We start from the raw sequence: 25194 nt of genomic DNA on the forward strand, positions 1-25194 counted from the left end.
TTTTATTTTTTTTCAGAGCATCCAAAACCTATGTTACAGTACACAACCAGTCCTCATCTTTCATCACATAATCAACATCTTCATCACTGAACTGCATAATCATTTAGAAAACAGGTCATTTTTTGCAATACAACCCCAGGTCCTCGTATTTTTTTCCACTTTATCTCACTTTTTTGATCCCTTTGACATTATTGTACAACGAGATGGTCACAGTCGGTAAATATATCGAGACAGAAAGAGTGGCACTATTGCAAACTTGCAGGAGTATGGAACGATCAATGTCCTAATACTGAGCATGCGGTTTTTTCAATTTGCTACTGCCATGTTAACATTTTTTATATATTTTTTTCAGACAAGTTTTATTTATAAGACTAAAATCTACCATTTGTCATGCAGAGAACGCACAATTCACATCACTTGGAATGCAATGTCTAATACAGCTACAGAGAGTCTAGTTGCACATTGTCTAAACAGTAACTCAGTATGATTGCAATGAAGAAAAATGCATCAACGACCACCTATTGATTGTAAGTGCTCTTTGCAATCTCTTTCAGCTGTACCGCTACTTTACAGTAAGCCTCTGCTGATGTTTTCCCACCCGTCCTCTACTATTCTTGTCGTGACAACATCAAAATAAGTAGCATGACAGTAGCCTAAATGGAGTGACACAGTTTTACAGAGACGATACTGAAATACTGAAAAGGAAAAGAAAAACAAAACAAGAAAACAAACATCTTGTTTAGCATTCCTATTATATACTTGTCATCCAGAGCAGTAGAGCATATATATATATATATATATATATATATATATATATGTATATATATATATATATATATATATATATATATATATATATATATATATATATATATATATATATATATATATATATATATATATGTTGAGAAAGAGAATTAAAAACTTCACAAGTGAGCTAGATCCATCAAGTCAGCACTATATACAACCTTTGGAAAGAATGATATACGGAGTATAAGAAATCATCTTTTTACGAGGACAATCATCTTGAAAAAGCTCGACAGACAATACACAGAACAACATTTACAATGGGGAAGGGAGGTGATATGTGCATGTGTGCAAACCTAGAAGGTCAATACCATGATGAAAGCATGTCAGCGCCTGTCGATGTGTGGCGCGGAACGCCAGGAAGATCATGCTCTGGGTTCAGGGTGTTTAGCCACTGCCCAGCATCTTTGTGGCGCGCTGGTTGGCCTCATCAATCCTGGTCTTGTTGGAATCAGCCTGGAAAAGTGCAGGAAAGCTTATCAATGTGATTTTATTTCTTTAAATTGGATAAAGCATTGTCTAAGTAGCTTCTATTATTCCTTCTAGATGTGACAAATAGAATAAACTCTTGTTATTTGACAGGCGCAACAGAGAAGTAACAAACTTTTAGCAGTAGTTCTGGCAAAACTTGCAGCTGTATCAGATTTTTTTTACTAGTACTCCCCACATAACCAATAATATCAACAACTCTCTTAGTAGGAGGGGGTTATCTTTTTATATAGTTTGAATATAATAGTTTCTTTTATCCTTATAAATATCTAATGTGGGATAGGCTCCAGCTTCCCTGCCACCCTTAAACTTCGGATGCATGAATTATTGAAAAAAAACAATACCATATATTTTTCACATGCAATATTTTACTTCTACAGACATGTACAGAGACACTTTTCTTTGTCTTTAATAATATTTTACCTTGCATTTAGTTTTAAAAATAATATATTGTCACATTTATATAATAGAAACATTCTATAAAACTGAGTAGTATCTTCTTTTTCTGTTTATCAATGAGGTAAAGTTGGTTATTACATGTATACTAGTTTTATTCTTCAGTGAGTGTCAGTGTGTTGGGTGACTTAACAAATGTCCACTGTGGCAAAGTGGCAAAATTGCAAATATACCATCCTCACTTATAAATATACTATAAAACAGACTTTAAACAGGTGTCCACTGTTATGGACACAATGCATTAAAGGGTTAATGGAAAAAAAAGTGGTCTAGAAAATGGATGGATGGAAATATCTAATGTTACTGAGTTATAGTGAGTTTTTAAACTCATACTGTTGGAAAAACACATAAAAACGTGCGTACCTTCTCCATGATCCTGTCGATCTGGCGGTTCTGGGTGTCGATCTCGTTGCCCATGTCCAGGGCCATGTGGCGCAGGTTACCAATGATGCCTCCCACCTGCTCCAGGTTCTCATCCATCTCATTTTCCCGGGCATCGTCTGTTACCCTAAACACAACAAGTTTAGATTTAAATACAGTAGAGTCAACATGAACACCAGGCCAAACATGCGCCACATGTTGGGGTTGCCATCTGTAACGCTGTCATCCAGTTTTCACCTCCGATCCTCAGAGGAGCTGAATCTGACCTTGGACATCTGGACACAAGAGGAATGGTGGGGACTGCTAAGGGATATTTTTTTTCTGTTATCTCCTGAATAAATGCTGCATTTATGGGAGTGGAATATGTTATTTTACTCCCTATTATGCCTTGATTGTACATATTGTATTCAAAAACCTAAACACTGCAACATCATAAATGGGCTTATCTCAATGTATTGTAACAGCTAACAAGCTGTTTTGCCTTCAGTTTGAAAATACCTCTTAATGGTTGGCAGAGTTTCATTAAATTGCAGAGGAATAATGGGAACTGGAAACACTGAACTGATTTTTTGAAGAGAGGGGCTGAAATGTGGCACCACTGCAGACCTGGCAGCTTCGTCGCCAACTTCTGCATTGTCCTACTTCGATCAGATTTATGTTTGGTGCTGGAAAAGTTCAGGTTAACCATCTTTAAATGCAGTTGTTATTGGACTTTGTTTGCATGTGGAGGAATAACACAACAATAAGTATTATTCTGAACACTCACCAATGTTCTCTTGAGGCTTCAGAAGTGTTATTACTCAGAAATGCAATGTTTCAGGAGTAACTGGGGTCAGTAGACACTCAGTGGATTAATTTTGTGCAGAGTCACTATGATAGAGGGCTCAGGATCCCTGCCAACATCTGCCTCATTATTCACCTGGTACTTCGGCAAACTTTTAGCAAAGACAGATGAGATTAATAGACACACAGACTGTTGGAATGAGTCTCTTGCTCCCCTGTTGGCATGCTCGCACTGTGCAAACAGAAATCTTGATGCCTTTTGGTGTGATTTGTTTCACTTTAAGTGAACTCCACTCTTTTTGATGTCTTTGTAATGCTTGTTGGAGCTGATCTGAGATCTGTAAATAAGTGGTCTTCAACGGACACAGACAATGTGTCCCAGAACAGCGATGCAGTGATTTGGACATCTAATTTTATCTACCTGACAGTTGTTGTAATTAGACACGTTTGTCTAAACTGTGGTTCTCAAACCTTTTGAGCCATGACCTCCAAGATAACAAAAGGAAGTGTGCAGGATCCCTATGTGACAACTTAATGTCACATCCTATGCAGATCCCCAAGTTTCAGAGGGTATGTCTGATCATTGATTAAATGACATAAATGGTTTTGTTGTTCTGGCCTCTGCAGTGTTTGACACTGGGAGCAAACTGTGTTGACTTAACAAATAAAACAATGGGAAGAAAGAGGATGGAATCAGTCACGGAGTTGTTACTTGATGCATCTGGGCGCAATCATTCCCCAACTGACATAGATGAAGTTGAGTCTGGGAGACTTTGCTTTGGTGCTTCTGCTCTTATTTTTTTCTTATTTAGTTAAGTTTAGATTTTTTAAAATTTTTTTACCTTAAAATGCTGTAAATAATATGATGAAAATTATGTTTAGGACTGTATACTGTGTTACAGGTTGAAACTAAGATCTTGCAAAAGCACGACATTTTCCTAAACCTAACCAAGTACTTTTTGGAACCAATTTTAAGAAAATGGTTAACAACAAAAACAAAAAATAGAGCACAATACTGGGAAGATATTGTAATATTGTGATCCTCTGCAAGGAGGACAGATGGTCAGAATGAAGTGACCAGACCGCTTGTGCAAGTTTCTTGTCTCCTACTTTCCAGAGTATCTCTGGAATGTGAGAGTACCATCCTCTTGGATTTGTTATTGTAACATCTCACGAAGGGGTCCAACACCAGGAGCTGAGTAGTATTCCAAGATGGGGATTTTCCCCTCTGAAGTCAACGGGGGAAACGGTGCATATAAGGAGGTTGTTCTAAGCTGAATGATGGTTCAACTTTTCTGCTGACTTGTGTGTTCAACTTTTCATTGATCTGAGCGTAAGTCGTGTTTTTGAGAAATTTCTTTTTCAAACAACAAACCAGATCGGATCAGCCAAAAAAAAAAAAAATAAAATAAAAATAAAATAAATAAAATAAAATAAAATAAAATAAAATAAAATAAAATAAAATAAAATAAAAGTCCTGGTTTGTGTGGACTGTGGATCCACTTGCAGGAATCAGACAGGGACAGTAATAAATGTTTAATTTCAACAACATATTGACGCGGCGCTGGAAAACTAAACTGGCATGAGAAATAAAGAAATGTTCATGATCTGGCAAAGAGTAATTGAAACCTAGGGGGTTTATTTACACTCTGGACAACTAACAAGCAGCAGGTGATGTAAGTTAGCAAACTAAACCAGATGCGCTAATGAACAGGAAGTAACAATGTAAAACACAAAGGGGAATGAACTACAAAATAAAACAGGAAAGAGAACTTAAAATGTCAAAACTACAAATCCCACCCAAAACCCACAGATCAAGGCAAAATGGGTTTTGCAAGTCACCCATCTCCTATAGATTTACCACAGACCAGTGGACTGCCAGCTCTCTGCAATATGGAGGTTAAAGGCCCTGCTCTGGGGTCCAACTTCTGTTGGCCACAATGGTACCTGAAGGTGACTCCTCCAGACCCTGGTCCACCCATGTAACCATAAGGCTACCACTCCCTCTTCAATGCTTCCTTTGCACCCCACTTTTACACTTATTTTATACGAGTTGTCTTGCTTTGCCTTGATATGTTAGCACCTGCCTCTTTCCATCAACCTCTGTTATGGACTTCTATTGCTTCTCCAGACTTTCTTTCTGCAGCTTTAACTGGTTTAGTCCTTAAACCTCAAGCTCCTCTCTTACCTGCGGATGAAACCTCCACTGATGGCCATCTGTTCACGCTCATCCACCACGCGGGCGGGCTGGCTGGCCACCACCCCATCCTGGTTGTTCCCCCAAGCCTTGCTGGCGCCGCTCTTCATCCTGGACGCCGGCAGTGTCGCAGAGGGCGAGGAGAGACAGTTACTCAACAGTTTGATGGAAACGGTTAATCTTTTGGCAATGATGAATCTAAATGATCCATCATTGCCTCAACCAGGGTGGCTTTCCATTAGACAAATCTACAAAGAGAGCCTTGGGTAGGAGGTACTGCGACAGCATTTTGATATATATATATAAAATATCAGTATGTAGCATGATCAGCTGACACAAAGGTGTTAATTAGTTTCATGCATTGAGCACATAAATAAATGGAGGGGACTAGACTAAGTCAAGCAAAGCATAGCAGGCATGGACTGGTTGGTAGATTGGGTTTAGTAGGTACAGGCTCATTCTCTAGTAACACAGCCGTAATGTGTATGATGTTATATCTTATCGGTATATAACATACTGTTCAATACATTTTAATAGCTGCAACATTTCAGATTGATTTCTGTCTGTATTGTCACATTAATGAACCCCATCCCACTCCCACAGTTAAACAGAGAGACAAGCCTTTGGCAGACACACAACACAGAGTACAGGACTGTCAGGAGGGACGATGATCAGTGCTGAGAACAAACTGCAAAAACGACGAGAAAGAAACAAAACAAAACAAGAAGCTAGAGGGAGTCAGTAGAGAAAAACACCATGTTTGACTGTTCACAGACCCTCCGTAACACCCCCACCCCTCCCAACCCGCACATGGCACTGCTTCCCTTCCGGGTTCAGAGTTCAGGTAAATTGGAAAGGCTAAGTGTGAATGTGTGATGAGGATTTTGACATTAACACTTCCACCGGCTGATGATCGTATCTGCTTTTGTCTGCAGTGGAAATACAGCTGTGCTAACACGCTGTGCAATCACAGCTCAGCTACATTGCTTTGTAAATGTCACCTCACTCAGCCTGTCAAACCTCCCGTTGGACTGAATCAGCATCGGCTTCGGCACAAAGCAGTCGGGGATGGAAGGAGGGGTGCTTGATTAAAACAGAATCTGTTTTTATTTCTTTTGTTGCATTAATAGATAAGTTACTTTAATATATTCCTTAGTAATTATCTGCATCATAGCAGATTTCTTCTTCATCTGTATCTGATTTTTCTCAGCTTTGTCTGAGCTTGACGTGCTGTGTGGATGAATTCTAGCTGCATCAGAGATGGTGATGGCTCAGCCTCCTACACTGCTTTTATTAATAGAAGTGGACTGAGGCAATGCTTTGCTTAGCTCTCTGTCCCTGCTGACACACAACAGTGTGGTAAACACACACATTAACCATGTCTGAGTTCTTTCTCTTTGTGTCTGTTTTCTTCTCTTTTTTCTGCCTTTTTGCTCTTTTCTTCTTCCCGATGTGATATTAGAGACAATCCCTGCCTTTCTACTTTCCTTACGCATCATTTTTCTTCACAGCTTGCTTTCCTGCTGTGTCAGAACGGATCTATAATTCACAGATCTGATCAGGTTTGCTGTCATTGCACTGAGTTAATCTGATTAGATTGCACGAGTATTGTGAATCCTGCAGTGAAACTAAACTGGCTCTTTTTAATTTATTCCTTGTCTGACTTGCAATTTGAACATCCACCAATCAGTGGCACCAGGCTGCCAGAATATTAAGGCATTAGGAACTAAAAACATCTAGAATCAGCTAATTCTGATAGACAGCCTGTCTGCTGAAGGGATTAGGGAATTCAGTAAGCAGAAGAGCTACAAATTCCCCCCCCCCCCCCCCCCCCCAAGTTTTCAACCTTCCAAGTGTGTAGCCAGTTTGAGTTGACGTCCCAGCAGGCTATCGTGGCACTATCTGATATGGCTGACCTACATGTGAGTGAGATCCCTGCGGGAGAGGGAGCTTAGTGAACAGTAATGTCAAGCAGCCAGTACAGGATAAAGGCTAATTTAGCACAACGCTCTGCAGGAGAGGTGGCATTGCAGAGAAACTGCAGCAGAACCGAAGGGGGAAAACAAAGCAGCAGTGGGCTGGATCTCCACACGGAGCCATGTAAAGACAAGGGTACCAAGCAGTGCATGCGCAGAGGCATGCTGTACCCATTTCATACACCAAAGCAGACTACATCCTTAGAAATACCTGACTGCGCATGTGTCCAAACCCAGTTTCCCGCCTCCTCTACAGATCCGTCCTGCTTTTCCCTTCTGAATGTGTCATACTGTCATTTCTCTCCTGTTGTGCTTTTTATTTCTGCATTCCTTTCAACATATAACTGCTTTTCATCCATTTATAAAAGCTTAAAAAAAAGACTTCAATGAACACAGTTGGATTGATATCAGGGTCTGCAATAATTCTGACAGAGATTTAGGCACGACTAACCATGATATGGTATTAACCCTTTAAATTCAAAGTCCTTTTTGCTACTTTTGGTCCATCTGTTTTCTTCTTTTAATCCAAAAATGCACACGGAGCCTAAATCGTTTTAATCCAGATCAACATCCAGACATTATACTTTCAAGATAGCCTCATTTGTCAGCTTATGAGGCTTTTTCTCATCTGCATATCATTCTCTCAATAAAAAAAAACACACACACACAACAGAAACTATTTACATATTTACACTTTTTACTCCTGTTTTTTTTTTTTTTTTAATTTACAGTAAATTATGCTACAAATTACCTACAATCCTCACAACTCAAATAAAAAAACATCTTTTTCCACTTTACTCCAGCCACACAATAATTTTCTTTTTCTTTTTTAGTCAGACATTGGACTTTCTGCTCGCTTGTTGATCTTTGTCTGCTCCTGATTGGAAGTTACAGTCACTTTAAGCTCTCTGATTGGTGGAAAGTTTGACAGAAAGAGGACTCATCATAACATCTGGGCCAAAATAGAGGTCTCTTACCAACATAGTGGAGATATGAATCTATTTTTATTATGAAAATGTGATAAATAATCAGGTAATTATGGATCAATCTTTATGGAGACAGAGTTGCTGAATAAACGCCACATTTTGCGGCTGGATTTTAAACTTTCTGAATAGGATATAAATGCCTGGAAATCTTCCATGGATCATCTGAAGGGTAAGCGTTTCATCACAATTTACCCTACAGAGTTACAAAATTTCAAGAATTAATTAAAAAAAAAAAAAAATGGACATGTGGACTTTTTAGCCTTTGGTAAATCATTGTTCTTTTTTATAAAGTACTATTTGTTCCCTGTTACACTAACCAGACGTTCAGTACAGCTTTAGGTAAATGAAACAACTTTGTCATCATCATCATCATCATCAACATAATCTTCACTGTTAACATCAGCAGCATTTTAGCAGGGTTATGTGTTGCATTGCTGTTATGAATTGCATCATCATGCATGCATGAGCATTCAAAGGGTCATGCTCGCCAGTCATTCCATGTCATTGGCACTCAGTGGTTCCAAGATGGTGGTGGGGAGGGGGGTAGGGATGTTCAAAGGGGACAAACAAAAAGGTCTTGTTGCCTGCAAAAAGGTGAGGATCTACTTGATGTTAGAGCGGTGTGGTGGTAGAGATCATGCAGATGAGGAGAAGTGTCAAACAGTCCTGGACCAGGCTGGCCAAAGTCGTTTTAGGACAATAAATTTCCAGCTAAAGTCAACTCTTTAAGGTGATCTGAGTGCTTTAGGAGCCCCAGCCCTGCTCTTTGGTTTAATCTAAGTGGCTTTTAAATTGGGAAGGCCTACAGCTGCAGTGGTATCATTGTAGAAGCCCCCCTCTCCCTTCCCACCACCCTGCATCAATAAGGAATCAATAGATATGCTTTAAGTGGGACTTCTACAGTAGGTACACCTGCATTTAAAAGACTCCCATTAGCTAGTGAAGCAGAAACTTAAAGAACAAGGCATTTGGAGAAGGGCACTTGGTAGAAGGAAGTTAATAGAGGCACTTATTGATGAACCATGGCCTTCAGTGAGTGAAAGAGATTAAAAATAGCATGTGAGGACTGAACTCTTTTACCTTGGCTTTATGAAATTTACATGTCTGATGGTTAATTGCACTCTGGGTTAATAGCAACACTTATCAAAGCCAGTCATTTAAGTGTGGCTGAGAATGATGGGCAATGGGATGCTTGACAGTTGTGCAGCTACAAATTCAGGGATGTTGGATTTGTGAAGGGCCAATCTGGTGGCGGAGCCACCATGAGAACCCTGGACTGCTGCAAGTGCATGCAGCCACGAGTCAGAGTTTATGGCTGCAGCTAACTTCTCTATGAATTAACAATAAAGTCGAACTGAAATTGTGGAAAAGAAGAATGAACTATATATTATATATATGTGGCATTTCTGAGTGGGTCTTTTTTTTTTTTAAAGATCTAAATAAATGCAGATATATTCAAGCATTTGGTCAAATAAACCACCACTATACTTTTTCTGCAGATGTACTGGTATAAAACTGGGTCTGCAATGACAACACTGTTCTGATTTGCCACTGGTGACAAATGTTACATAAACCAGCAATGTCTGGTTTGACTGAGGGATTCTGGGTTATCATTATTATGTTTTACTGCAAATTGACTGTGGCATAACAAACAAGACAAACTACTAGAACTGTTGCCCTCATAAACTCAAAAATATCACCTGCTACAACGTTCCCTGACAGCTATCTCAACTTGTTAGTACTTTGCTTTACAATACTTCCTCTATGAAACCTAAGAACCTCGTTTCTGTGTCAGAACAAAAAACAACAGCAGGCTAAACAAAACCAAGAGACACGGACATTTCAAGCTGCTCTATATTTGGGTATGACCATCATGTGGCAGCGGAAGGTTACTGAGGAACTCTAAGCTGAAGTACTGTATGTTTTAGCTCCAAAGCTAAGACTAGCAAATATCAGCCAGTTAGCCTAGCTTTTTGGCTAAATGCACACTTTAAAGTACAATCAGTCCTCACAGATGTCTGTTAAAAGACAGATTAGTTTAATCTGATTTTCTACTACATGGAAAAGTGGAATAAAAGAATGACTTCAAGGAGTCAACATTTAAAATAAGTGTTAGAGGAAAAAAGAGGATGCTAACAACAGCTGATAACTGTGTTATGTTATGGTAAATAAAGTATGATAAATATTTAAATATCTTTATCTTATCTTATCTTATCTTATCTTATCTTATCTTATCTTATCTTAATAAGAAATAAATATTTAAATATTTACTTTATTATTTTAAAAAATTACTATGTTATGTTATGTTAAAAAGATTATATACAAAGCATATAATTTCCTTTTACACCAGTTTGTAAAGGTCTGTCATGTTGTTTTAATTGTGCTATAAATAAATTTGACTTCAACATACAGTTTGTAAACAGTTGTGGGTCGTCACATCATCTGTAAAAAGTCCAATGCAAATAAGCTGAAAGAGGGAATATCACAATATATTGCAGCAGGGATAGACATGTTTAAATAAATCATCTTCCTTCTGATCGTATAGGACAAGAGAGAGAATAGTCATGTTTTATAGCCGAGACTATCTGAACATGAGGCTAAGTGCACACTATTTTGGAAAGGTGATCTCATAACAGTTTTCCCTGGTGATTCTTTATGAAACTAGGAACTATCTCAGTGTCAAGGTTGTACAAAAAACTCAAGGTCTGACTGGATCTGGAACTAAATCTGGCAACATTAGCTTCTGGTTCTGTGTTTTTTCGTGTTGCTTTGTGTTCTATAACACAATCCCATGCTTTTGATCCACAATACAGTCAACCTGTAACTTCACAGTCACGTGTAAACACATAAAAACTGTCGTTAAACAAGGTTAGCACCAGCACTATCTCAACCAAGGCCGTTTTGGTGCATATTTGTGATGTTAAACCAATGATAAAGTCATGTTGTATCCTTTGTTTGCATATGAGAGCTGAGCACAAAAACATGCAAAAGTCTTCAGTTAAAATTTCAAGTGTGCGTGGAAAAGTACTGAGTGTGTTTTGTATTTGTTTGGTCCCTGAAATTACCCTGAAATGCAAAATGCCACCCAGAAACATGAAGGTGTTATCAGTGTGTATGTGAAGGTTATTGTAGCGACAATACTTTAAATTTCAGTTCGACTTTAAGTAAACTAAGTCTCCTTGTGTAGAAATGTTTTAAAGTATCCTTCTGTGACCTTAGATAAATAAGAGAGGGCCAGAGTCAGTGTTTTGTTTGGAGCTGGAGCTGGACTATTGGCTGATGGCCATCGTGATGTCACTTCTTCCTCGGTTGTTTTTGATTTCTTAGATATTTATTCTAATTTTTGAATGGCAGGCAGGCAGGCAGGCAAGCAGCACCTACTTGTTACATGGACAGGAGCAAAGACCACAGAATTTCCCTAGATCGTTCAAATTCTTTTCTGCATCCTTCATGTCCTTATTGATTTGGTCCATTCCCTCCTCGATGCGCTCCAGTTGCTCTGATTAAACACAAGTCATTTATCCCCCACAGAATGAAGCAGAAGAAGAGAGAAGAATAAGAGGAAAGAAAGGAGAGATAAAGAGAAGACAAAGGAGAGAAGACAACAACTTCAGACACTCACTATGACGAAAGAAAGTAAAACAAAAAAGAAAAAAAAAAAAGAGGAAAAACTGGACGCCACCACATATGTAGAGAACCTTTGGGGCACATTGTCAGTACCTACTTGTTACATGGACATATGAAAAGCCCACAGCATTTCCCTAAATCTTTTAAATTTTTCTCGGCTTCCTTCATGTCTTGGTTGATATGGTTCATGCCATCTTCAACACGATCGAGTTGCTCTGGTCAGGACAAAGGGATGACAGTAGTGGAATGAATTTCATTGACTGGTTGACAGAAATATGAGTTATGATGAGTGGTAACTGATACGTGTGTGTGTGTGAGTGTGGATGTACTCTGGTTGGTGGGCTATGTGTATCAGAGTTACAGTGACATTTAAAACCTTTAAGTTTCAGTGGCGTGTACCTTACATTTTGAGCCAGAACATGCTATGAAGCCACCATCCACAAGGTGGATTAATTTAAAAGATGACATCTTTTAACATCCAGCTTTTAATAAAATGTAATATATTAATTAATATACCAATACCACTCTCAAAGCAATGCTGTGCCTAGTAGCCTGTTAGCTTATGATAAAAACTAATAGAAACTGCAAATAGCTAGCCTGGCTGTATCTAAAGGAAACATCTGCCTTTCGGCACTTTTTAACTAATGTTAAAAAGATATTTCATTTTATTTTTTGTGTGACGTACTTATAAGCAGTCAGTGTTTGACCTGCAGTACCTAGATAGTAAAAATAGCTCAAATATGGTTTTGTTTGGCCAATATCTGGAGCTAAATTTTCAATATTCAACTTCCAAAACTCAGCCGCATGACAACAACATGTGACCCATAAGTAAATTGCTATCATCAATGTCTAACTTTTCATACTTGGAGCACTTTTGGCCCACAAAATACTTGTCGTACTCCCTAACTGGCTTCTGATGTGGCCCACACAACACATACCTGTGCTGTATCTGAGCCATAAGTGGTTAGTATTAGGCCCAGAAATGTCTGGTATCTGGTAACTGAGGCAGCTGAGGAAGCTAAACTAAAAAAGGACCATAGAAGAGGCAACTGCAGTTGTTATTATCTGCATGGTTGCTGGTAATATCTAACCACTGATTAGCAATAGCTCACAAGTCCATCTTGATCATGTAAAATAGCAGCTATGATACACTAAAAATTGCTAAAACATCAAGAAAAGCACATTTACTATCTTCTAGATCTTTGTAAAAGAATGGTCCTGCACCAATGGTCTCAGCTGCTCAGCACTTCATTATGCTGGGCAGTCATTCTGCCTGCATTGATGAGGAGCCACATGAGTTTATTTAGTACGGAATAAAAGTCTGATTTAAAGGATTTGTTATAAAATCCACTATTTGTCGCCTTAGCAGTAAGTGTTGTGATAAAGTTGAGGTTTAAGTTGTTCTAAATGGCTCTTTGTTAATCTTATTGATATCCTTGTAGCTAGCGCTTAGCTTAGCTCCTTTCTCAGAAGTCTTTCCTCATTTTCTAAAATGAGAGTTCTCTAACTACTGCAAATAAGTCTACCCAAATCTCACCCAAAAGTACTGTGAAAATCATAAAATGCCCCCTTTAAGATTTAAATCATGTCTGAAGAGAAGAACATTGTATTTACTGCTAAATGCTGGAGCTCTTTGGTTAGCTTTAGCATTGCTAGCTAGCAGAGTTTCTTGGCTTTTATGTCTCTTTCCTCTGTTTCTTTATTACGTAACCTTGGTTTACCACCTGCTGCCATATTTAAAATGATAAACATCAGAATGGTATTAATATTTATTTCTGTGCAGAAGAAAGCAAATATATTAACCTTTAAATGCTAAACTATATTATTGTTTATAGCACACATGTTAGCATTTAAAACTAGAGAATTAGAGTCTGTTTGCTTACAACTGAAACCTTTGCAAGTGTTTATAACATTCAGAAACTGTACTATAATAAAGTAAACAAATTTCACTTGAAGCTTCATGTAACACCAGTTAATCTTCATTTCCACTTACTACAGTATTTTAGGTTCTTTTTAAAAATTTTTAATTTAATGCTTTCTTGTTTCTTAATTTGCATTATGCAACATATGTTGTCTGCTCTGGCCATGCCCTTACAGCTGCAATGTTTGCATTATTCCAAACACAGATATGAGCAGTTAAATGGCTCCATATGTGACTCTAGATTTAGTTGTAGTGGACTTATACTTATGTTTTTTAATTTATTTGTCACCCCGGTTTAAAGAAAACTCACCTTTTTCTCAAACGTTGCTCATGTTAGTTTGTCTGGCTTTGCAAATGTTCAATATAACGAAGAAAATTTGAGGTTTGACTGGTTTCTGAGCATTTGTCATGCTGATGTGGTGGATGGTGCGCTGGTGATTATTCCACAGAAAAAAGCATTTCCACCTTAGTTGTGATTAACAGAAATACAATGCAGGCAGAGTGTGACAGGATGTGGCACGGTTAAATATGGATTCTGATATTAGTTTATTGACTTTTACAGATTTGTGAAATCCCTGGTTGGCATGCTTTTAAAAAATTAGTCAAATGAAGAATTATGTTGAGTTAGTGTTATTATAGTGAAGTGTAGCACACAAATTGAGCATGATACACCAATTAAACATGGTCAGTGGCTCAGTCAGTTTATATTTTATTTCACCAGAAGCGAAAATGCTACTTCTGCTAATAAATGCTGTGAAGCATCAGGCTCCAAGCTGGCTGCATGTCCAGTCGACCATTGAGATTGGTTTTGAAGTATTATCCTGCAGGTGCAGAAAAGGTCTGGGGACACTTATGAGTGTGGAAACGAATAATGACAATCGGGATACAACTTTTATACCCCTGAGTGATCAGCTGTGTTGGTGCAGTTAATATTCTCCTTGTGAAAGATTTAATTGGTGCACATGCCTTACAGTCAGCGAGGGAGCACAGGGCCCATGTTCTCCCAAGAGTTGTTTAGAGTACAGAGTATTGTTTCTTAATTTCCAACCATATGAACTGCTTGATGGTGCACACTTGATATCAACGTGCAACCAGGGATTGTACAAATCGGTATATGAGTTTGAGAGACAAGTGGCTAAGTGTTTTGTCATTACCAGCTAAATCGATCGTTCTTTGTTCTTTAATGTCTACAGGACTTATTCAACTGTTCTCAGATCTGTTTGAACCTTCAGTTCTTCACAAAATGGCTGAAAACAATTTAGCCGTATTGTACTGAAAATGATTTCAGAAGTGCTTATTGACCAGTTCTTTAAAGCTAGGTAATTTTGTTCTGGTATTTCTTATATATTTCTATTTCCTATACCACAAAACAGATCAGAGAAGAGCCTTAAGGTTACACTGCCACCAGCCGCCACAGGAACAAGTACCTTTACTCAGCTGGTTTGTTGGTCTGTGGGGTTTTTTTTTATTCTGCAGTGGCTGACTTTAAACATTGTTCATGGGATTTGTCAATGTTTTGGCACTTTTGAGGTGTCTTTCACTGCCTTTCTGAGCTAAAAAAGAGCTGGGGAAATAAAAAGCAGAAGTAATAAAATGAGAATAAGCTGGTGGCAAATCAAAGGACTTAGGCAAACTAAGGAAGAAAAATATTAGCCAAAGGAAACAAATGTTAAAAAGGAAGCTGAAAGAAAGAAAACCTCCCCATGTAATCAAATAAGTCATGCAATAAAACAAAGCCCAAATCAGAAAGGACTGGTTTGAAAAGAAGTCTGGGGGAAATCAATTAGTTTGGAAATGCAATAAAATGAAAACAGGCAATTGCATACAAAATACAAGTATTTTAATACAAGATTAATTCACCTACTTCTATCCAAATTTAATAATCATTTTACTTTTTTAAAAACATATAAATATAATCATAATAGTTGTGTTAAATGTAAAAAAGCAGGACTATTACACCATCAAGCTGGAATAATTCACGCCATCTCTCCTCCCGTGATCTTACCTCCCTGCTCGTCCAGCATAACCAAAGTCCTGATGCCGGCATCTTTGCTCTATTCTCCAGAGACGGCCCAGTAGAGAAGATGGGGAGAAGATGGGGAAATAGAGGTCAGTCATGTGACAGCAAGAGACCAGAAATTCAGGCGCTCCTGAGACAAATGAACTGTCACCATCAACTTTTCTTACACTTTTTCAGAAGGTGTAACTATTCTCCCATTTTTCTCAGCAGAAATGTTCAGTGGAATGAGGAGAATCGATGTGCAGCCATTTGTAAGCTCTCACCACGACATAGTGGTGAGTTTAACAGCCCCCCCACAGGATGACGCTGCCATCACTATGCTTGATACCTAGTATGTCTGACACTGTTAATTATAAAACATTATGTAAAACTTTTAAAAGAAGGGAAAGATATCCAATTTATTATTAATTTATTTTTAATTTGTTGACAAAGGTGTTGTCAACAGATTGTTGGGACAACACCTTGCCGGTCACCGATTGGTCAGCTGTTTGGTAAATATAGGGTTTGAGACATAACTCAATGTCTAAATAAGAGGAATTTAATTTTTTTGGGCCTTTTACTTGTATTTTGTCATGTGCTATGTAAAATTAAGCTAAGCTAAACTCTCCTGCTATTAGCTTAGCATACAATCACATCAATTGTTATTAAATTTCTTTACAAATTCTTGCCAAGAAAGTCAATTAAATTTAAAAAACTTAAAGTAGAATTACAAAATTACAATTGAACCTGTTTGTATTTGGGTCATGCTCCCAGCTAAGACTAACCATGTTTCTGTAAAGCTAATTGAACATCACCACATGTCCCCGAGGAACAAATTAGAAGATTTGACTGCCATTTTCAGCATGTTAGCAGGTATTGATTGGAAAGCGTAAAGGTCATTTGGCCACGACGCCTTTAGCAGGAAGCATGAAAATGCCCCCCAGGAGATCTGCAATAACAAGGCAGTGTTCGATATTCAGGGAGAATACTGTTATTGGCTTTCTCAAAACAAATGACATCTTTTTGAAGAATGCACAACTCCTTTATAGTAAAGATATCTCACTGGGAATATTTAACAAAATATCTCCATCAGTTCAATTGTCATTTCATTTTTTTCATTTCATTTTTATTTATTTCATTCCAAACAACATAAAAATAAATACAAAATAAGACCGCCAATTAAATATGGCTTGAATGAAAAGGAGCAGAAAGAAGAGCAATCTTATATCTGCCCCTTAATTTCATGATCATCCATGTAACAATATTCACATGCAACATCCAGTTGTTCCAAAATTTGCATCAAATACCCATTACATTCCTTTCTTTTATTAGTTTTGAAAGCATTTACAGATATTCAAAATGTAACACCATCGTAATTACTCAAATTCACATTATGCCTCTAACTCTAAGTCTCTCTACATAACTCTATAAGCCTTTAATATTGTTCTTTTTATGCTTTTCTTAAACACAAATATTGTAGAAGATGATACTGAAACATGTTATGCAGAATCACAATAACACCTAGTCATTTTATTTCATCAGTTTTCTGGTTAAAATAACAAACTTAGCATCTAAAGGCTACAAATACGAGAAGTTTCTTCTTTATCCATCTCATGGTAAGAAACTGGATGCTATCCCAGCTGACATTTAAGAAAGGCTTTTTCTGATAATAATAGAGGATCCAAAGGCCCATAACGTTAGACTTGCTATCAGCATTCCTTGTTATTAAATGGTGTCCCAGTATGGATCAAAAAAGCCAGCAGTGGCTGATAGGTTGGATCAAATAGTGATGCTGACAGGAGTCTGAGAAGGGATGGCATGGTGAAATATTCTCTTTTCTTTCTCTTCTTCCTCTCCGCCTTTTAGAAATGCAGCTCAACTCCACTAAGATGTAGCACCTGGCTGCGCTAGATCGACACAAATAAGATTACTTTGCTTGTGTGTACACCCACATACTCCTGCCTGCAAGGATGCACAAACGCACTGCATTACACACCTTCTTGTGTCTGCTTCTTCAGCAGTTTGGAAGGAAAATCACATTGACGTTTGAGAGGTGAGAGGGAGGAATAAGTACTGGTATATAAATAAAGCTGTAACTCTTTAAGCTTCTGCCCAAAAGAAATCCATATGTAGCTGAGATTTGTCTCACGGGAAAACCATTAGTGTTGCTAAAAAGTTCAACACAGCTTTCTTCCTTTAAAGTTGTGTTATGGATGGACTGCAGAACCCTCTGCTACTTTGATTAATAAATCAAAGCTGAAAATGCAGTTAATTTTTCTATTTTTTTGTCCTTTATGTCGTTTACTAAAGCTATAGGAGCACTGAGTGACTGAACGGACTGAACACTTTCATAAAAACTAGAGTATGATACCAGCTAGTTTATAGGAGTGAAAATCTTTCAAATACTCGTAATTTCTAAGTATCATTTTAGCTTTTTAAGGCTTTTATCATTTACCCATTTAAATAGCAATGATGCTGATGTCCCCCAGATAGCTAACACCTTCCACCAACAGGAGACTATCCCAGCAATCATCACGTGAGCGGAAGGCACACCCTGGACCGGTTGCCAGCACATCACTGTGCCACACACAGAGACAAACAGCCATTCAACACAATGTAGAGTAGTTAATTAACCTAACATACATGTCTTTGGATGGAGAGAACGCATGCATACATGCAAACTCCACAGAAAAGCCCCTGTTTGAACCTCCTACCAGCTTAGGCTCAAACCAGTGTGAGGCCACAGTGCTAACCACTATGTCGGTGTGCATCCAATCCATCATCATGGATTCTTTTGATTTATTTCTTTTGCTCAAACCATGTTTCACATCTGATACTTGTCCTCTTTTCCCTGCTGGACATCTTACACTCTACAATAGTTCTGATAGATCAAGAGGTAAAATGCAGTAGAGTGCAGTATTTTTTTCTTGATCTAAGAGATGGCCGTATCAGTTCTCTAGAGTTGATACTTCGTTATCTGCCAGTCAAAATATCGAATTTTATAGTTTTTTAACTATTAAGAGGTAAAACATTGAATATGTTTCCAATTATGTAAATTTTAGGCAGTTAAATAGTGTGTGAAGCTCAGCCACAGTGTTCCTATTGGTCACATGATTATTGCAGCCAATCAGATCTCATGATGATGACGATGCTGTTCGTGAGGATAAAGTTCTGTTTTGATATTTTACTACTTTAATGCAGGTTAGTTATTGTTTATTGTGCACAATGTTTTATTATTTCTATCATACTACTTCTACATATTACATGTTTTTATTATTCTGTAGTTTAATTATTTTATGATTTTAAAGATTTTTTTTGTCTTTTGTCTTTTTATTTACTTATCTGCATTATTTAAAATTGATTTGCAAAGAATTTCTTCAAATTTTGTTTGATGTTCGTGAGATTTCTCTATAATCCATGTTTTTCTTGCAATAAATTTAAAAAAATGCAAACTATGCAATCAAGACTTTCCGATGGGGGGCAAAATGCATAAATATTGATACCGACATCGATGCCGATGCAGATGCAGATGCCGATACCAATATCGATACCAGTATCGATATCACTGTAGAAGAAAAATTACCCTAAACTCATGGTATCGTATCAACAGAAAAAAGTTTGGTATCGCTCATCCCTAATTTTTGGGTCAGGAATTAAAATGTTAAAAATCAATATAGAGAAAGTGGCACAATCCATATTGTTAATAAAATAGTTCAGATTTCCTTCACCTGTCTTCCTAATCTCAGGAATTAAGTTATAATTTTACATTTTAGCTCCTTTGTGTGATTGGATATGAGGGGAAGTGACTGTGATCACTAGTTCAGGAATCAATCAAATCAAAGTTGTTTTCTGGCTGAATTTATGATATGAGAGGTGATCAAACTGGGGATTTACAGTCAAGCTTAAGGTTTATAATACTATGACTGTAATTGATTGTAACAGTATATCTATCAATAAGGAATATTAAAGCTCATACTGTGACTTAAGACACATTCATTGGAGTAATTTTTAATCTGAAAATGGATGTCCGTCATGCTCATTTCCTAATTATTTTTCCAGTTCAGGACGATCTCAGTTGTGAACTGTGACATTATTATTAAATACGAACTGTATTTGCATCATCCTGCCTTCCTCTCTCCGGCCATCCATCACTCTAAAGGGGTTATAAACTTTCTGTTTCGCTTCCTCCTCTGTCTGCTTCTCCCATCTGCAGTACAGTTACAGAGAGGAGCTGTATGCCCACAGATGATCAATATGACCTTGGGTGCTGCACCGAGTATTTGTCAGCCAGCCTCATTCCTAGCTGCCAGGAGCCACTCAGTCCCTCCATCCTGCACCTCTTCCACCCTTCTCCTCCCTTCTTTCCTCCATCTGTGTCTGCTTACTTGCAGTTTATCACAGTATCACTTCAGGCGTGAGTGTTGCAAGGGCAAATAAAAACCTGTGTGTCTGTGTGTGCGTAAGCCTCTTCTCTTGTGCTGACCGCTGTTAATTTCCTATAATGTGTTGTTCACATCATCGCTCGGCTGACTCACCGTTTATTCTGTCCTGCCTGACAGCAATAATCAGTTACAACACCTAGATCAAAAGACTGTTGGAGAAAATCAAGTCAAGCTTTCATTTTGAATGGATTGTGAAGAGATAATCATCTGATCTGAGCCGCTGTCCGTCTGCCAGTCAGGACGTCGTCTGCAAAATGTATATGTGCTACGTGGACTGATTAAATAAAGATAACGTTGGTTTTAAGAATTAGGAGCACGTTAGCTCTTTAACAGCCTGTTCTGCTGTTTGGATAAACACATTTTTCACTCACTATGATTCATTTTACTAAAAAATATGTAGAAATAAACCAGTCTGAACCATCTATACAACTTGGTTTGGGCATGTAGTGCCAAAAGAAACTGTTTATCTCATTACTATTCAAAGTTAAACCATTTTGCTATCGTTGCTGCATAATTAATTATTATCTCAATCATTTCCTAAAAAAAAGCCTTAATATTTGGTATTATAGTTCAAGGGAAAAGAGGATTTTTCTCTTGCTGTAGAGTCTTAGTGAAGACTCTACAGCAGGGGTGAACAGATCTGGTCCTCAAGAGTTTCCCATGTATCCCTGCTCCAACTCACTTGACTCAAACTAATGAGTCATTGTGTAGAACGTCATTGGCTGTTGGATCCATGTAATGGAAGCAGGTGTGTTGGAACTGGGACACATGGAAAACCTGCAGGCCCTTGGGCATCCCTGCTCTCCAGGGTTAATGGTGAACGGTGAAGTGTTAAGTAACAAGATTTACCGCTCTCATGTCCATTTAGGATAAACGAAGCTGCAGCCAGATGCTGTTATTTTAGCTCAACTACAGAAGCAACAGAAATCAGTTGATTGCATCTGTTAAAACTAATTTAATTTAAAAAAAAAAAAAAAAAGTTTTTAAAACTTCTGTGAACTAAAATATGAAAGGAAATCCAACTGGGGAACGATCCGTTTTGTTACTGATTCATATTTAATAAACAAACACAAGACAGGCATCAGTGCTCGAATCTATAAGGCTGAGAATATTCTGCTTTTAATTCAGCATGCAGACGTTTATCACGCCTGTTCTGTTGTTGAGGAGTTGTTTGTGCACATCTTCCGACATTAACGCTACGTTTTTGCAAGATGTAATACGCAGGTGACCAGTAGGAGCAGTGTGTGGACCAGTCAGACCATAAAGTCACTGAATTACCAGTGATAAAACCCCAGTAACGTTTTAAAGACAAGCTATGCTGCGTTTATTTTAGAGGTCTTACATATCATCTACCATACCGTTACCATCCCTGACTTAAGGCTTGTTTGCCCCCTTTCATATGTACATAAGTGGGGACGTCCATTTCAGATGTTATTATACATCGCTGCCCTCATACTTTCATTTTTTACATCGCCACAGCTTTTAAGTCAGTTCATCCACTACACTGCAAAAACTCAGCCTAAAAAAAACCCAAGAAAAAATATACAAAAATGAGGTAAATGTTGCTTAAAATAAGATAAATTATCTGCCAAGAGAACAAGAAAATTTGGCTTGTCAAGACTTCCCAAAACAAGTAAAAATATTCTGAAAACAAGAGGAATTCTCTGGCATAAAAACTAGGAATTATCTTACCTCTAAAAAAAAAAAAAAGCATATGTCTACTCAATTTAAGATTTTTAATCTTACTTAGATTTAAGTTTTTGCAGTGTAGTGGGCAGTCCTGAGTTCACACTTTACTTCCACATTTTTAAATGGGTTGGTAGCGGTGATGCACCACTAAAAGGTTGTTTATAACGTCTGAAAACACCAGAAGTAGAAAAATAAAACCACATTGTGTTCTCTTCAACTTCTGTGTCTTCTTGCAGTTTGTTTCATTTGCTAGACTTCTTCCTGTTCATCTTCTTCTTCTCTGACTTGTTTATTTAGCTGCTTGTTTGTCAGCTAACAACTCAACACTGCCTCCTCGATCTCCGGCGGTGTTTCTATATTTTCTGCATCACGTCACGGAAAGCTAAGTTCTTTGAAAATAAACCTATTAATGCACGTGACTGACATAATTTATCTGTCCATCTCTGTATTGGTTTCCATCCTCTGAGTTCTCTAATGCACCCCCTAGTGGTATCCTCCGGTAATGCGTGTAGACGTGTCACCTTTAAAGAAATAATATTCTAACTTTTAACTACTAAGAAAAATAAACACAAAACAGTAGAATTCAACTATTTCTTTAAATGTTTGTTGAGTTTTGTTCAGTAAAGGAGGACTTACATGTCTAACTGCTGCCTGTACTGTTCCCAGTATATGAACACACACAGACTATTGTCTTCCACTGGTTTGCTTGGCGTGTACTGGTACAGTGACATCCTTGTAAACTGTTTCAAATAGCATGATGTTCCTCCATGGTATGTAAGTACAATGACGGCATTGTGTAAAAACAACATTGTTTTATACACACTTGTTGTAGTTTATAAAATGTTAAGGATTACACATAAGGCTGTAGTAGTTCCCTGTATATTTACATACACATGGTGTGTGAGTCAAAGTCGCTCCCTTTCCAAATAGCCATGAGCAAATGATGAGAAATAAGTAAAATTCAAGGTGTAGTGTTGAAATTACTGAAACTTTCTGACAGAATTTGATCTGGATTATTCAGCGTTTACAGTGGGCGATAACCCAGAGACTAAGGGGTTTTGTCTTACCTCTTCGACCAGCTGCAGCATACGACGAGTGCTCTCCAGCGACTGCGGGGAAAGAAAAGCTCGAGTCAGTGTCTGTTTGACAGAGTTAAACCACAATGAACAACCAACACATGCAGCAGAATCACTTGTTCATGAGCGTAAATGAGTATGGATCAAACTAAACAGAGTCAAACTGAACGATCATCAGGATCTAAAAAAGGAGATCAATATCAGGCGTTTATTGACCTGATCATAAACGCTCCCCGCTTGCAGTGGAAAGATTAACTCAACCTGTGGTGTGAGTTCTGAGACATTTCAGTGACTTGCTTCTGAAAAGTTCCACGTAATAAGTCAGAATCATGATTACAGAGCAAACGATTTGGGTTTAAAGATAATTTGCTTTTAAACTAGTTTGTTTTTTTTTGTTTTTTTTTTTGTCTTGTACAGCATTTAAGCAAGCAGAAAAATGGTCTAGACCAGGGGTCGGCAACTCCGGTCCTCGAGTGCTGCAGTCCTGCAAATGTTAGGAGTTTCCCTGCTGCAACACACCTGGCACACATCAGACCTGATCAGCAGACTTGTGCAGAACTTGACATCAAACTCTGCACAAGTCTGCTAATTAGCCATTGATTTAAATCAGGTGTGTTGCAGCAGGGAAAGTCCTAACATTTGCAGGACTGTGGCACTTGAGGACTTGATATAATGATCCCCTGCAAGGTTAAATATTCTGGATTCTTATTTTCTTTTTATTTTTATTTTGTATAATTGTTTGTATTACAGAGTTAGCATGACACTGCTGGACCTTTTAAGATAATTTGGATTCAGGAATTAATCAGTGATTGGTTGGAGAATGCTGCAGCTCTGCTGATAAAAATAGCTCATCTGTTGTAATAAAAGCAGACTTTGAAGCCTCTTTCTCTGACTGGAGGAGGTTTATTATTAGCATGGAAAGGGGTAGATATGTAAAACAGTTCTCTCTTTCTAAGAAGGGTTCAGATTAAATCAGAAGAGACGGATTTTTTCGTCCCTCTTGCAGCGGTTCAGCTTTGCTTTGCTGCGTGAGCTGCAAACTCCTCCGGACTGCTGGACATTGAAGAACGGTGGTTGGGAAGCAGTCATGTCTGGAAATAAGCCACCATGTTTTGTGGATCCTTTTTATCCCTCTTTTCACCCGTTTTGCTTTATTTTCATCTGAACTCAAACAGCCACAGCTTCTCATCCACATGGTTGTAAACCTGACATTGATGCAAGCTGATGTTTTTATGCAAACACAAAAGCTCCTGCAAGTCAGAGCTGCAGATTTTTTTTTTTTTTGGAACCGCCATTTTGTGCATGTCCTACGTTCATGCATGTGTGTGCGTGCATGTTTAATATTCTGCTCAGCTGTGCCGCTGTGAGTCATGTTTGAAGCTGGAAGGGTCTGGGCTGATCTGCTTTGGGCCACGACAGAGACTTTCTCTGTCTAACCGCTGATGACACACACACACACTTCTGCACTGTCACAGACACACAGATGAATTCCTACACACAAGCCAACACTCACATGGTCGGTTTTGTACAGAAATGATGAGAAACATTGTGAAATCAAACGCAGGTATTCACACACAGACTACAAATACACACAGGTGCAGCTTGTGGATGCAGATGAATGAAATCAAGTGCGATCTTCATGAGCGGACGTGCATGCTTTCTGTCAGTGTGTTGATCTCACCTCATCGGCCAGCTGGTCAGCACGTTGCTGCATGTCTGACAGCTCATTGCGCATGTCAGCATCATCTGCCATGGCTGCTGAATGTGGGGGGTGGAGAAGGTCTCCAACAGGGAAGAGAAGATCCTAATGGGAATCAGGGGTGGGCTGGAAGAGAGACAAAACATAGAGCTCTAACTGCGGTCCGCTGAGGCGTTGACATTCTCAGGGTTTATTTGCTGTAACATAAAAGAGTGAAGCAGAGAAGACAACTTGTGTAATATGGTCTAAGTACTCCTCCTGCGCTCGGAGCACGGCTGGGATACTAAAGAAAGAAAATCCAACAAATGTAATTAGATCGTATTTGTAAAAGTCATTTCTAACCCATCCAGAGACGTTCTGGAAGTCTCTGTGTGACGCAGCAGGTGGGGCTGCTGAGGATCGGGTTGTTTGTTGGGAAAAATAAATCGGAACCAAGCAGTCGACTGATGTTTGCAGAAGAACGCAATATCAGACATAAAGAGAGGGGATTTTGGAGGATTAGCCAGAGAGGGACATAAACAGTCTGTTAGCTCTGTAGCTGCTATCCGTTCCACCACATTGTAGACAACGAGAAGCAAACATTACAGGCCAAACACTTGGCCATCTGCTGATGAACGATAACCAGGAGCTAGCGGTAATATGAGCGTTAAACAACTGGATGTGTCA

General features: G+C 38.4%; 1 protein-coding gene across 2 annotated transcripts; it reads right to left on the minus strand.

Moving 5' to 3' along the window:
- Window positions 1-1133: 1133 nt before the first annotated feature.
- snap25a (synaptosome associated protein 25a) lies at window positions 1134-24582 on the minus strand (the record flags this gene model as incomplete). Of its 2 annotated transcripts, none has more annotated exons than XM_079255353.1 (7): window positions 1134-1263; window positions 2116-2260; window positions 5105-5224; window positions 11457-11574; window positions 15629-15677; window positions 22821-22862; window positions 24511-24582. In XM_079255353.1, 7 exons carry the CDS (start codon window positions 24580-24582, stop codon window positions 1195-1197), a joined length of 615 nt encoding a protein of 204 aa, XP_079111479.1. In that variant the 3' UTR covers window positions 1134-1194. The 2 variants fall into 2 exon arrangements, with proteins under 2 accessions (XP_079111479.1, XP_079111480.1); XM_079255354.1 differs by lacking the exon at window positions 11457-11574 and adding an exon at window positions 11800-11917.
- Between the last annotated feature and the right edge of the window lie 612 nt (window positions 24583-25194).

This window comes from Telmatherina bonti, assembly GCF_933228915.1.
Source record: "Telmatherina bonti genome assembly, chromosome: 16".
Lineage (NCBI taxonomy): Eukaryota > Metazoa > Chordata > Actinopteri > Atheriniformes > Telmatherinidae > Telmatherina > Telmatherina bonti.